The sequence below is a fragment of the Cibotium barometz genome, chromosome 46 (genome assembly GCF_041138505.1).
Source record: "Cibotium barometz isolate CiBa-2024 chromosome 46, ASM4113850v1, whole genome shotgun sequence".
Lineage (NCBI taxonomy): Eukaryota > Viridiplantae > Streptophyta > Polypodiopsida > Cyatheales > Cibotiaceae > Cibotium > Cibotium barometz.
Window position 1 is genome coordinate 21610900 of NC_141091.1, and position 14274 is coordinate 21625173.

At 45.0% G+C, this 14274-nt stretch overlaps 1 protein-coding gene across 3 annotated transcripts in view; it reads right to left on the reverse strand.

The window, feature by feature from the left end:
- The window catches only part of EMB2410 (embryo defective 2410), a 103610-nt gene extending 95996 nt beyond the window's left edge, over window positions 1–7614 (reverse strand). For 2 of the 3 annotated variants that reach the window (XM_086783840.1, XM_086783839.1), the window contains exon 1: window positions 4996–7614. In XM_086783840.1, the coding sequence (XP_086639966.1) occupies window positions 4996–7355 (2360 nt within the window). In that variant the 5' untranslated portion in view covers window positions 7356–7614. Of the gene's footprint in view, window positions 1–4402; window positions 4421–4995 lie in introns of those variants that run through there. The other variant, XM_086783841.1, reaches the window with a different exon arrangement.
- Between the last annotated feature and the right edge of the window lie 6660 nt (window positions 7615–14274).

Here is a 14274-nt window from a genome sequence, read left to right on the forward strand (position 1 = left end):
GGAGAGCCAAGTACTTCTCGGAAGCACTGGCCACCGTTTGGACTGTCTTGATGTATATCATCGCACAATGTGCGCCTTTCCTAACTGCTCACTTAGCCTGCAAGTGGCTTATGAGCGAAAAGTTCGGAATTCCTAGTTCACACTTAATGGTCACTAGGGCGTTTGACACATTCCAATTGATCCGGAATGTGTGCTCGTTCCACTTGACATCAAGAAGAAACTTGTGAAACCACTAAATGCCCAGAATTATGTATGCTCCTACAAGAGGGACAACCATAAAATCACGCACAAATTCTATGCCCTGAATTACTAATTTAGCACCTAGAGCTTCATATTTGACGCTCGTTGTCATGCCTGTGCTAAAACCCTCAACCTGTTTGTCCACCGAAGTCAGGACGAAACGAGCATGCCTAGCAGCCTGTTCCGTGACCACATCCTCCGTACTGCCGCTGTCAAACAAGACAATGACCCTCTGGCCACCTATGTAGCCAAAGGACTTGAGCAATTTGTTGCGCTCATACTCCTGGTCATGGGCGCCCTTCGGCTTATCTTCGAGTTCCCAGCTAATAATTGCTCCAACCGAAGCACCGGGATTTGAAGAACTAGGGGCAGCCACTGAGGTCTATGTGGGAGCTAGGCTCACCACGGAAGCTGTGGAGGCAACGGCGGCGGTCTTTGGAGTCTTCTTAGGACACTCCCGAGAAGTATGTCCTTTTGTATGACAAAAGAAACATCTACCCTCCTCCTTGTACTGAGAAAGTTCCTCAGCACTCAACTTGCCACCAGTCTTGCCTGCCTCCGCTTTCTGGTCTGGAGTAAGCTTAGACGCATTGTTCGAGTTCTTGGAGCCAGAGGCTCCCGTGCTCTGTCCTGGGGAAAACCCCGTTTGGTTCTCGCCTTTTCCTCCCGAGGCTGTAGCCTGGGGAGTAGCCAGTTGGGAAGTCTTGGGCTTGCCACCATTATGCTTCATTTTGGCACTCTGCGCAAGCGAGAGTGCGTCTTCAATGGTGGCTGGCCGAAACATACGCACCTCCCACTGGATTTGCGTGTCAAGGCCATACAAAAACTGCCCTTTCTTGTCCGAATTAGATAAGCCTAATTGCAAACATAAGGTCGAAATTCTATTGGCAAAGGACTAGTTGCGCGTTTTGACGCGCTCCCCTGAACTCGTCTTCAAGTCGCTCAAGGTAGTGGAGCAGTAGAAACAGTTGCTTAAGGTCGCGGACAAACTTGTCCCACACATAAGCTGCCATACCTAATCTGGTGTGGGCATGAGCCCACTGAGTCCACCAAGAAATGGCCTCACCTTCCAAGTCCAACTAGCTAAGATCACTCTGTCAGTATCTGTCTTTCTAACTACTTAAAGTAAGCTTTAAACTGGTGCAACCATGAGTAAAGAGCTGTGGGGTCGAGTTTACCATTATACTTACGGAAGTTCATTTTCTCGGAAAAATGATTCGAGGGCACCGCTGGTGTCAATCTGGCGTCCAAAGCTTTAAGGTAACACACGTGTTCCACGCGTCGCATGGCTTCGTCTTCACGTTGTTGGACCTCCAATGCACGCATCTGCAACTCAAGCAAAGAGCTCAGCTGTGGTCGTGACCCCACGAGAGGGTCCCTGTATCGAGGATCTGGAATCTGGGATACGGAAGGAGAGGGAGGAGGAGATGGAAAACGCGACGCTAGAGAATGAGTACACTCTTCCAGAGCCAAAATCTGCGCCTTCTGCTCTTCCACTTGGTTGTCTGGTCTGCGATTGCTCGCATCATCTGCTGGAACATATCTGTAACACTCAAGCAGGTTCTTGGTCTCTCTCGTCGTCGAAGCTCGCCATAGCGGGAAAACGCACTTCCTTTCTGGAGCGCAATCTGACCATCCATTGTGTGTGGGAGGCTTCCAGAGGCTTCTGCAGGCTGAAAACCAACCGTCCTTCAAGGGACAGAAGCCACTCCGAAAGGGGTAGTCCACCGGCGTCTAAAAACCAACCACACGAGCGATGAAAAATTCTGGTTTCTTTGCTGAATCTTTGCACTTGAAGTAGGCTCTGATACCACTGTAACATGCGGAAACTTCGGGGAAGATCGGTAACTTCAATGCTCAGAAATCAACACACTTTTCGCAACGGAATTAACGCACAAAACTGAATGAAGATGTGCAGAAAATAGAGAGAGAGAGAGAGAGAGAGAGAGAGAGAGAGAGAGAGAGAGAGAGGACACAGTATTGGGTCCCAAATACCCTCTGTAGGGCCCCCACCACGAATGGTGCAAATCTGAAAAGAAAATACAGAAAACTTGACCTTTCTTAGCTGAGATAACTCTGCCCTTGACCTGCAGTCCTTCACCCCTTTGCATTCGCAACTCCTTGGCTGTCCTAGCCCTTGATTGCCTTAGCTCTTGGTGAATTATGAGATAACACAATGGGTTGGGGCCTCAACTATTTATACTACCAATAAAAGGCAGTCGGCCAACTATAATCCAAGCGGCTGTCTTTAATTCTGCCCACGACTGGAATAAACAGCAATTAATATCATTTAATGCTGCGCTTCTTTCCCTTGGCTGGCTGGGCATTAGGCGCATGTGCAAAATAGGGCTGGGCACTGGCGCCTGCTGTATAGGAGGCTGGGCAGCCTGTATGGGCTGCCCCCATACTTGCCCTACAGTCCCCTAGGGCTGGATAACCAGTTGGTTACCCTTGTAAGAGCCCTCGGATTGTCCTAAAGCACTCCTATGGCCCTCCCATGGCTGGTGGGTACAGCCAGGGCCTTCTTGGCCCTCATGGGGGTGGTTTACCCTGTCCCCATGCCCACACAAGGACTTGGGGTAGCCCTATGGGCTGGCCCCTTTCCTATAAGCAAACCCTAACTACCTACACAATGATCTAGCATCCAGTACCATACCAAATACATAGAATCACTGACATCATTCCAAAGGGAGACTCGCATCGTGGACTCGCACTGTTTCATGTGCAGGACGATGCACACCTGACCTAGGACTCATGTGCAGGACAATGCACACCTGACCTCGGACGACTGGGATGGAACCCTGGCTGACTCGTCCCGGACTGGGCTTACATGGGACCAGTTTACCATCCCAGGTCCTGCACCTTCTGTACAGATATGTCTACGTGGCATCCAAGTGCGGGATGCAAGTGACAAGTTCGTGGGACACCAGCCCACTCTCTGCTACACAATACAGAACCTGAGCGTTTTATCACCAGTACACCACTTGGGACAGCACCCCACTCTCAGCTGCGGTTTATCATCGTTCTTCTTCTACAGTTTACCACTCAGGACGGCAGCCCTCTTTGCTCCTCTCCATCCCTCAAGTATTGAGGCACCCTTGTCACCAGAGCTTGCACCACTACACCACTCAGGACGGCGGCCCTTTGCTGCTCACCACCCCTCACGTATTGAGGCACCCTTGTCACCAGAGCTTGCACCACTCGGGATGGCAGCCCTCTCTGCTCTTCATCACCATTCAGGTAAAGCAGCACCCTTGTCACCAGAGTCTGCATCATCATCACTTCACCTTCCGCTGCCCTCTCTTCATCACCATTCAGGTAAAGCAGCACCCTTGTCACCAGAGTCTGCATCATCATCACTTCACCTTCCGCTGCCCACTACCACCTCGAAGTGCCACTGCATCCACCAACACGAGCCTTCGACACCGACCACCTCACGGAGTGCCTTTGCCTCACATCCTCTTTGCTTCTACACTGGTCTACTTCTCAAAGTCACCTCACATCAGAGGGCTCTTGTACATATGTTCACTCACCATTATATATAAACTCACTCACCTATTTCATGCAGTGTTGTTTTGCTCTGATCTCTCGTACATCTGGTCCTTCTGTCCTTTTGCCCTCACTCTGTGGGCTGATAGGAGAAGCGCTTCTCCTCTTTGTCCCTTGGGCATGAGGATGGCTTAGCCCCTTTGTAGGTGGGGAGTTGGCCATGCACTCAAGTCTCACCCACCACTTGTGAGTAGGTAGGTGGGGAGTTGGCCATGCACTCAAGTCTCACCCACCACTTGTGAGTTGGCCATGCACTCAAGTCTCACCCACCACTTGTGAGTAGGTAGGTGCCAAATGGGAAGTGACATCCACATATGGCGTGGTGACCTCCCACAATGATGAGGTACATGTATGTGGTCACCCATCCCTTATGTGTTCATCAAAAGAGGTAGGACGCCCTCTAGAATGCGGTGTCTGCCCACTCATTAGTAAGTATGAACTTCCATTGAACTTTCATACAAAACAGACTCATTTACACAATGAAGGTTTAAAATATACTTACCACCTGTTCATATGCCAATTTCAAGCAATGCACAATGTCACCTGGAATAAAGTTGCTTGGGCTGCTATAAACAAAGAGGATGGCACCAGATTGGCACTACATTTGTCTTACCAGCAGCTAATTGTTATGGTATGGCCAGTAGGTCGCTGGGATACCCCCACCTGGCAGGCCCATTGCCCACAGACCATTGAGGAAACAGGGACGACTCCTGCAAAGTTAGCCCATTCCATCTGAAAACCTCATCCATATACCCTCCGTGGTCAATGGGAGTGCCTCCAGAGCAGCTTCAAGGCTATGCAGGCAGCTTTTTTTCATATCTACGCTCCTGCCCATTCTCATCTGGAGGCAAGGATGACATCACTCGGCGTGTCTCTTTCGCCCTTTCCCTCATATGTAGTCTCCCTTTGAGGGCAGCAAGGCTTAGATGAAGCGCTTTCCCTTTCTTCTCTCTAGTCTTTTACCACAGTCACCTCTTTAAATTGTAAATGTTATATGTTACACAGTTACATAGTTGTATGTGCCCTAAATGGCAGCACTTCCTGGAACTCCTAAGGCTGTCACAAACAACAAACACTTCTCTCAAACATATTTTAATATGAAAGCCTTGAAGGATGCCAACAAGCAGATATAATCTGACTACTTACATGCAAAATATGAATCAGCTAAACCAAAGAGTGAAAGGTCATCTGTGGGCAAACAGTCACCTGGCCTCAAGATCTCCATATGCAAGCAGCATTAGAGTTCCTCCTCTTAAGTACACGGAATCAAGGGTAACTGGTATCCAGTTTTGCAAAGGGGCAGCATCAAGATTGCTTTTGGCCTGTGCAACAAGACTGTCCGTAATAGCTCTTGCTCGATTGTTAAAGCCAGACTTTTGCTTGTTACTAGAGGCCTTGGCCTCATGCTTCTTTGCATTCTTATCCATAGAGAAAGTCTTCCACCACGATGCTTCTTGTGGTTTTGTTTCAAAATGACCAGATTTAAAGGAGCTCAATCTTGCCAACTCTGACAAGGGCCTGGAATCACTCCTTAGTCTTTCCAACATGCTGCCTTTCTCAATTGCATGGTCAGAGTCCTTGAGCCCATTCAAAGAGAGCCTTTCGACAGGCCTAATATTTGACAGTTCCTTGCTTTTGAAACTCATCTGTGAGAAGTCTGTTGCATTGCCTTCAACTCCTTCAAGTTCTTGTTTTAGGACCAATGTGTTACTTCTTGCATTGTCAGGGACAACTGCTGGCATTGGTTTCATCTCTGACGGTCTCTCATGATCTTCATGTTTGCTAATTACATGATGATCAAGCACTGCATCTTCAACTCCTTCCCGCAGATTAATTTCTCCACAGTTATCTCCGATGGTCCTTTTGTCAATTGGGCCAGACAAGTTTCGTATGGCCTCCACCTTTAAGTCTAAATCTTCAATCTGATGAGCCTGACATGATGGTGATTCCAAGGCATGGATTAAGTCCTCATTAGAGTCACTATCATTCAACATAGCACTGACTGAATCTAAATTTCTAGCCAGTTCTTGTTGTCCAGATGTCACCTGTCCATCCCTTTTGCTTAGATTGCTTGCTCGATTAGCAGGATCCATTCGTGCAAAATAGGCCCTTGCAGCTGCAGCACTAGCATCAAGATTTCTTCTCTGACCCTCCATTCTACTTGCTGTGGTTTTCACACTCCAATGCTTGAAGAGTGGAACCGGCTTTAGCAAATGTACGTCTACCCATGTCTTGCAGTCCATGAGCGACCTACTCAGAGCCAATTTAGCACTAGGTGAAACCTCTTCTTGAAAACTCTTGTGTTCTTCCTCCCCTCCTTTGACTGCTTCAGACCAACTCCTCTCGAAATCCCCCCTCTTTTGCTGCATGCCATGCTTGCTAGAGGTATCAGCAAATGACTCAGAGGCCATGTTGTCAGTCTCTTCAGATTCAAAGCCCACATCACCAATCCGTCTAGCCTTCACAAATGTTTGTTCGGGACGCTGTTCACCCTGAACAACATAACCAGAGTTTGCTGACCTCTTTGCAGCCTCGTCCCTTTCCCTTGCCAATCTCAAACCCATTTGTTCTCTGGACAACCGCCTGGCTTTTGTACGGGCGTCCAGACCTTCCTCCGAGCTATCTCGATGAAAAGATCTATCATTGGGGGTGGGTATCCCTAGCCAAGACCAATCTTTCTTCTGACAAATAAGTAAATTGGGCTGGATGAGAGCTGCATCAAGCACAATTTGCCGTCTCTGAATGCTTGCAAAAGGACGCACACGAATCTCAACAAGGGGCAGTTCACCACAGGAAAATTCTTCATCATGGGGACCCAAAGAGCATGATTCCATGGTAAGACCCAAGGGAGACACGCTCTGCACCTTGCCAAACCCAACACTCCGGCCGAGGTAAGCACCCACAATGCTTGCGACAGGTGGCAGAACATGCTTCTCAATGTGCGCTTGGGCCTTGGCTTGTGCATACAGTGTGAGCATGCCCAAGAGCACCACACTCCCAACAAAGGCCACACCTCTGAGAATAAGGATACTTCTCTCATAGAAAAAGCCGCTAGTAGCCCCAAGCATTGCACGGCCACCATCCCGCATCCTGCTTTGACACCAACAGCCCACAATTCTGCTCAGATTAGCCGGCTGCTGCTGCAGCTTCTTCTTGATATCCACAGAAAAGGGCAAAAATGGTGAGCTGGGCTGTGCTGAAAACCATATGGATGCAAAATGACAGGCAGGGGACAACCCTCCTTCATCACTTGGATGTGAACAAGCAAAGCACCATGTCTTGCCTGATTTTTTCTCTAAGTGGTTGTCTGTGTAGGAAGGGAAGTTCTCGTTCTTCTTTCTCTTTCTGATCAGAGCCACTTTTTGGGGGCCAAAAGATGAATTGGGAGGGGATTTCCTACTTATTACTGATGGCTGCAGAAAGCCAGCCGCGGGTCGATCCCCCCAGAAACCAAACCCAGTTGATGATGGGTTTGCGGGGAAGGTATACATGCCCGCAGTTGTGGGGAAGGCTCGCCAGGAATCGGCCCCCACCGAGCCGACCAAGCTCCCCATCGCCGTATGCATTCTTGGGTAGCATCAAGGGTACTCATACGGTATCATATGCGCTTACTATGCAAGAGGGCATTGCTGTAAAAGAAAGGATGTATATATAGCTCTCAACTACCATGTTGTCCTTAATAATATACGAGATTCCTTGGTGGGTTTGGGGAGAGGCGGGCATGTGTGTGGTGGTTTGAGCTCAAAGGTGCCCATTGTTATGAACTAGTTCTGTACCCGCTCACTGTTGCAGCACTGCCCTTGCCCGTGTACATCTGCCCCTTTGGCAACAGATCTGCCCTTTTGTACACGGCTGCCACGTGGCTAAAGGAGGAAAGGAGATGGTTTTAGAGGAGATTAGCCGAGATGCTAGAGGGAATGACTCATGGAGGGGAGTAAAACTTGTGCTTGATAGAATAGAAGAAGATATGCGCCAAAATGTTTCTTTTCAATTAATAAATTAAACACTACCCATAATCTTTGCGTGGACACAGTCTACCTTGAGGGTTTCATCACATTTATATTTTCAAACCATCAATATTAGCAAATCATTTGTATTCGTAAAAAATCCGAATCTTGGAGACGTGTGATTTATGCCATCCCTCTCGCTTGCTCGTTCTGGAAGAATTGGTTTTGCTCGTTTTTTCATCATCATCATCTCTCTCTCTCTCTCTCTCTCTCTCTCTCTCTCTCTCCACTTAGTTAGGGCACTCGTAGGAGGAGAGGACATTGCACTCTTTGGTATGTATAGAAGAAAGCCATGCTCCTCTCTCTCTCTCTCTCTCATTTAGGGGTTCACCACCACTAGGGTCTCTTTCTCTCTATAGGATGGGTGGGGAAGTACAGAAGTTTCTCTCTCGATCTTTCTCTCTTTGAATTATGTGAGGGAAGGGTTGTTGAGTGGAAGAAGGGTGGGAAGGAAGGGGGGGGTGTTGGGGAGGGGCAGCACACAGAACGATGCCAAGTCTTACATAGGAGTTACCTTAATGCTAAGGTTTAATACCTTAGGTTAATTAAAGCACCCCTTTAATTAATATAGTTATTGTGAATATGCATTACAAAAAAGAGTTGTAGTCCTACACTTATGATGGAAAGGAGTGCAACTGCTATTCTCTAAAGATATGTTTTCCTTTTAAAAAATCATAAATTTTTTTAGCGATGTGATTTTAACTTTCCATTTTGTTATGGGGTAAATTAGAACACCACAAGTGGGGGGAGGAGGATAACAAGCTTGAGGAGTCGGGTCATTCGGAGGAGGCCACACAACACATGAGTGTGGGAAAAATAGGATTTAAGGCAAGACACACCCACGAATTGAGCAGACTAACAATGATGCAAACATGGATAAATTGAGAGTTGAGCATAATACATAGGTTCACAACAAAAGACTCGTAACATATTAGCCAAATTCACCCTAATCTCCAAATTGTCCAGAGGCAAAGTGTGTGTACAAGCTTTTTTGTAGTCCAATAAAGTGCAATCCTAGATCCATAATTTACTAATGTGATCTCTCCTAATAGATTGCTATAATCACCTCATACGACTCTTACTTGATCAGCTCTCATATAATAATTCATATAATAATTTACTAATGTGATCTCTCCTAATAGATTGCTATAATCACCTCATACGACTCTTACTTGATCAGCTCAATAATAATTCATATCCTCAACAAGCCCCCTTAAATCCATAATTCTGTAAAGTAATAATGGATGAGAAGGAGCGGTTAAAGGGTTATTTCAGCCAAATGCTTTTATTTGTAGTGTATATTCATAACTTTATTTGTAGGTGTATTAATTAAATGCCATTAATGTGGCATTTAATTAATATAACCTTAGTACATGAGTGCCCCCTACCCCCTCCCTCTCCTTCTCCTCTCTTTCCCTCCCTCTACTCATTGAATGCCCTTTGAGGCCTTTTAAAGAGAATTGTGAGACTTTAAATAGAAAGGGTATCAATGAATGCACACAAATAGAAAGTGTATGGGGGAGTCATCATTTCCTTGCCTTAAATAGAGAGGATATGGAGGGGCAAATGCATGAAAATAGAAAGCATATGGGGGGGCATCATTTCATTGCCTTAAATGGAGGGTCATCATTTCATTGACTTTTTCAAGCATTAATCATTACATACTAAAATGAAACTTTAAAAAATACTCTTATTCTTGATAAATTTTGCATAATATATTTAATGGAAATGCAAAAAAAAAACACTTTGGTGCCATATTCAGCCAAACTTTGAAAAAAATAAAAGAAAAGGAGCACAATTGGCATGACGATCGAGAGGAGTTTCTTGCTTAATGGAGAGCGCATAAGAGTCTGTATAGGGAATAGGAGGGAGAGAGAGAGAGAGAGAGAGAGAGAGAGAGAGAGAGAGAGAGAGGTCTTAGAGATACAACAGAGGCTGCATAGGAGAGGAGACAGAGATCTCAGGAGAGTGCTAGATGCAGAGGCCACTTATGATGTAATCTTTCATAAATGAAAAATGACTAGAGGGCCTTGAGAATTGCATGTCTGCATTCTGAGCAATCGTGTGTGTGTGTCTGTGTGTGTGTGTGTGTGTTAAGGCTCACCCTAACCCTCCTTGAAACACATCCAAAAAGAGCTTACCTGGTGAACCGTAACTATCGTGATGAGGATCCTTCCAATGTCCGAGCTTGTCTCCAAGCTCTACAACTCCTTGAGAAGCAATTCCACCGCGTCTCCCGCGAGTGTTGTCACACCACCGCGTCTCCGGCGAGCGTTGTCACACCGTCGCGTTGCACTACGGGTCCTCGTCCCTCCTCTCACCTCACTTCACTCACACACACTCACTAGCATGCATTAGGGAGAGAGATTAGCAAGAGGATTAGCAAGAGCAAGACTCAATTGCACAATGAGAGAGTATGTTGTATTATGAGAGAAATTCACTTATATACATAGCCATAAGTGTCCACACTCACTTAAACTGTGGCCAACTGGGCACTTTAGGCTCATAAGAGGCCTAATGCTATTACAATGACTACTCTCATAATATATCCATGAAGTACATCACTTGTTAGGACTTCATCCTAACTTGCTACCACACGCTCTTGAAGCGGGAATTGCCATAAATACTCTGTCACACCATTACGGGCACCCATCCAAGTTGTAGCTTTGGACACTATTGCTTGATATCTTGAATCTATGACCCTTTGATGTATCTACCGTGACTCCTTGATGTAAGATAATGGATGTAGCTCTTGTTAATCCTAGAATTGAATTAATAGTGTGTGTGTGTGTGTGTGTGTGTGTGTGTGTGTTCAAAAGCATGTGATTCTTGCTTCTATGAGCATGGGTGTGTGTGCATGTGCGCTATTTAAAAGACCATTAATGCCTTGAATTTGTGGGTATTCACATGCTATGGTTAACCACTTTCAAACTTGGCCATTAGCTAGGCATTCACATGCGGGCTTGCTCGAATGCATGTCTCTCCATTTTGCAATCAAAATACCAAACTTTTGTTTAATCTTTTGATGCCCACTGGGTGAAGCATCTACATCCATTATAGTGAGAAAACATACTATTTTCATGTGTCTCTCGTACTTTATTAGCTCAAATGTACACTACCAAATCACCTAAAGTGAATATGCTTTTTAATTCTTGCGCTACTAAGGTTTCACACCATATAAGAGTTACAAAATTATGTGTTTTATATCCTCAATAGTGAGCAGGGCAATATAACATGCTTGTGTGAAGGAGCACCTAAAGAAAAGATGATCATAAACCAAGCATTGAAGGTCAAACATTATGGATGAGATTGAAGTGTACTCAATTGGAGATGGTCACCACCTTGAGTTTGGGCGCTCACGTGTGCTGTGGTTGACCACTTTCAAACTTGGTTGTTAGCTACCTACAAAAGACTTAGTTCTCACTCGATTTTGGATGCCTCTCTCTATTATGATGCATGGTGGCAAAGCATCAACATCAATTTTAGTGGAAAAAAACACACTATTTTAAGGTGTCTCTTGTGCTTGATTAGCTCAATCGTAAACTACTAAACCACTTAAAGTGAATATTATTTTTATTACTCACACTCCTAAGGGTCCAAATCGTATAAGAGTTGCAAAATTATATGATTAATACCCTTAATAGTCATCAAGGCAATGTTACTTGTCTGTGTGGATGGGCACCCAAATAGAAGACGATAATAAGGACATTGAATGTGGAAGACTGTGAGAGTGTTCAGATGTGAATTGAAACCCTTGTTATAATTAATTATGTTTTAATTTAGGGAAGTAAGATAACGATTAGGAACCATGCCCCTTCCCTTGCCCTTGCCCCCCCCCTCTCTTTGCCTTTATACAGGCCAAGCACATTAATAGAGACTATCATTGTCCAGTCAAGACCCAACAAGTCAATGGTTCCAAACCACCTAGTCCTCTCATGAGTTGAGTTGACGAGTGTGCCCAACACCATAAGTGGATAAAACATGCCCAACACTAGTTTACATGAGCAAAGAATGCTCTGGAGATTAGTTCATATGAGCCAAAGTACTATTTGGAATGTTTCTGGACTCTAGTAAAAAGGAGTGCTTACTAGTCTTAACTGTGTAAGAAACACTCATTCGTGTAAACTATAGTGCTCATTTGCATGCTTAAATAGTGCAAAAATCAAGGTTCAACGATGTTAAAGTGAATATATAGACGTACTCCAGACATAAATGTTCAATGGTGTTGAAGTGAACACATAGACACACTCTAAACAGAACACATATAGAACATAATGAGCATAATAGACTAAACCATTGAGTAAACGACAATGAACTCCAGAATACTCAGTCTAGCTTTCAATTTTCACTAGGCAACACCATATTTCTAACTTCATCCACCACGACTAGGTAATGCCACACAACAAGAGTGTGTCCTCACAAGATCACAAAAATTAGTAGACATACAACACTACTCAATACAATCCTCCATTAACGGCAACTAGGTATTACCATACAGCAAGACTTTCTCCTCACACAAGATCATACAAATTAGCAAACATAGCAAACATATAACGTACAATCCCCCATCTCTCTCTCTCTCTCTAGGGTGTTACAAAGACAAATTGCCACTCATATAACGAGTCCATAAGGTGAGATAATTGAAAGTCCATTGGCAATGAGTTATGGAAACAACTGTGTTCACACCTGACAATACTTGGCTTGCCTAGTGGACACTATGTCAGCAGTAGCAATCAAACCATTCTCTTGATTTTAAAGACTTCAAAAAAAAAATGGATCCGAAAAGTTGGTATGGAAAAAACTATGTTTAGTCCATCCTTTCTTGTTTGGTCTGCTTGTGGTTCCTTGGCTTCCTACTCCCACTTGATCTTGTTTTGGAAGCCTTTAATCATTTTGTCTTTAGCGGACCGTGTGTTTTCTTGACTCTCCATAAGGTTTCATTTCTCTTTGTTAGCTCCATAGGGGCTCCATAAGGTTTCATTTCTCTTTGTTAGCTCCATAGGGGCAGTAGTCAATTCCATGTTTAGCTCTTCCATTATTTTCTAGGAGCCCTTCCGTGTCTTCCTTAAATTTGTGCTTGCAGCTTCTCCTTTAGTGCATGTATTGTTTTTATGTCCTTGTTGCGTAACGAGTGGTGATCAATGCAAGGATGCAACACAAAGATGGAAGCAGGAAAACAAGAGACTTGACATTCTTATTTGGGGCTCTTGTAAAGAGTTCCAAGTTGTAGGTGAGTGTGGGAGTGGGCTTGAGAATAATCCCACATGGAAAGTTTTGGGAGTTTTAGGAGTTTTAGTATAAATAGTGGCTCATTTGAGAGCTTATGGACACATTGGGCTAAACTTATGCTTGAGCTCTCTTGAGACTAGCTCTCCCTCTTATTCATAGAGGTGCAAGCTCTTCTCTCTCCCCATCTACACTATTGTATGAGCAATGCTCTTCTAATTCAATGCAATGAGATGATGTTTTTCTCTCTTCTCATTTCTATTCTCTAGTGTGCATGCTTCTTTGTTGATGCTTGTGGATTCTCTATTAGGCTTTGTGTGGTAGTGGATTCAAGCTTAAGCTTCTCCATAGCTTGTAGCTTTTCCATGGGCAAGGCATTGCTTGAGTAGTGAATGAGAATGCATGTTTATTTCAAGTTCCATTAAGCTTCAAGGTTTGTGTGCATGCTAGGGAAGTAAGTGCTTGAGAATGAAGTGTGCTTGAGCTTGTGTGCTTATGAGTGAGCTTGTGTGTGCATTAGCTTAGCTTTCTTCTTGTATTGGATGTATGAATGAGTGGGATGATGAGTGAATGAGCTATGGCAAGATTGAGCTTGTGTGTGTAAAGTCTATGTCAAGGTAGTGGTGTTCATAGTATTCTCTCCCGAAAGGGATAAGCTTCCATGCACCTAACCGGGTTGAATCCCCTAGCGATGAAAGGAGTGTTTATCATTCCATTGGTGAGCTAGGAGTGTAGTCTACTTGCCTATATTGCATACGTAGGGAGATAACCGTCTTTCCATTGGCGCCGCTGCGACCTACGATTGGTTGAGGATCCTTAGCAGCCATTACATTCTAAACATTCAGCAAGACCCAAGGGGTCGAAGCTGCCTGACCTCGTCAAGAGTCCCCAAATGCACCTCTACTATTGTATGAGCAAGGCTCTTCTCTTAGCTAATGAATACATAGTGTTCTCTATCTCTTTCTCTTGTAAGCTACGCATGGTTGCAATGGTGTGATGGGTTGTAGCTCTCATTGAGCATCGCGGAATGCTATTGGGTGCGTTGCCAAGCTCTTCCATAGCTTATGCAAGCTCCATAGGCTCTCAAGTGTTCGGTTGAGGCTTGTATGTTGAGTGCTTGTGTGTGTGGCGAGCTTCCATTAAAGCTTCCATGTTGTATGTGTGCATGCTTTGGGATTGAGAGAGGTGAGCGCAAGCTCCTAGCTTAGATGAAGAGAAGGCGGCTGTAGCGAAGAAGGTGAGTCAGCGAAGG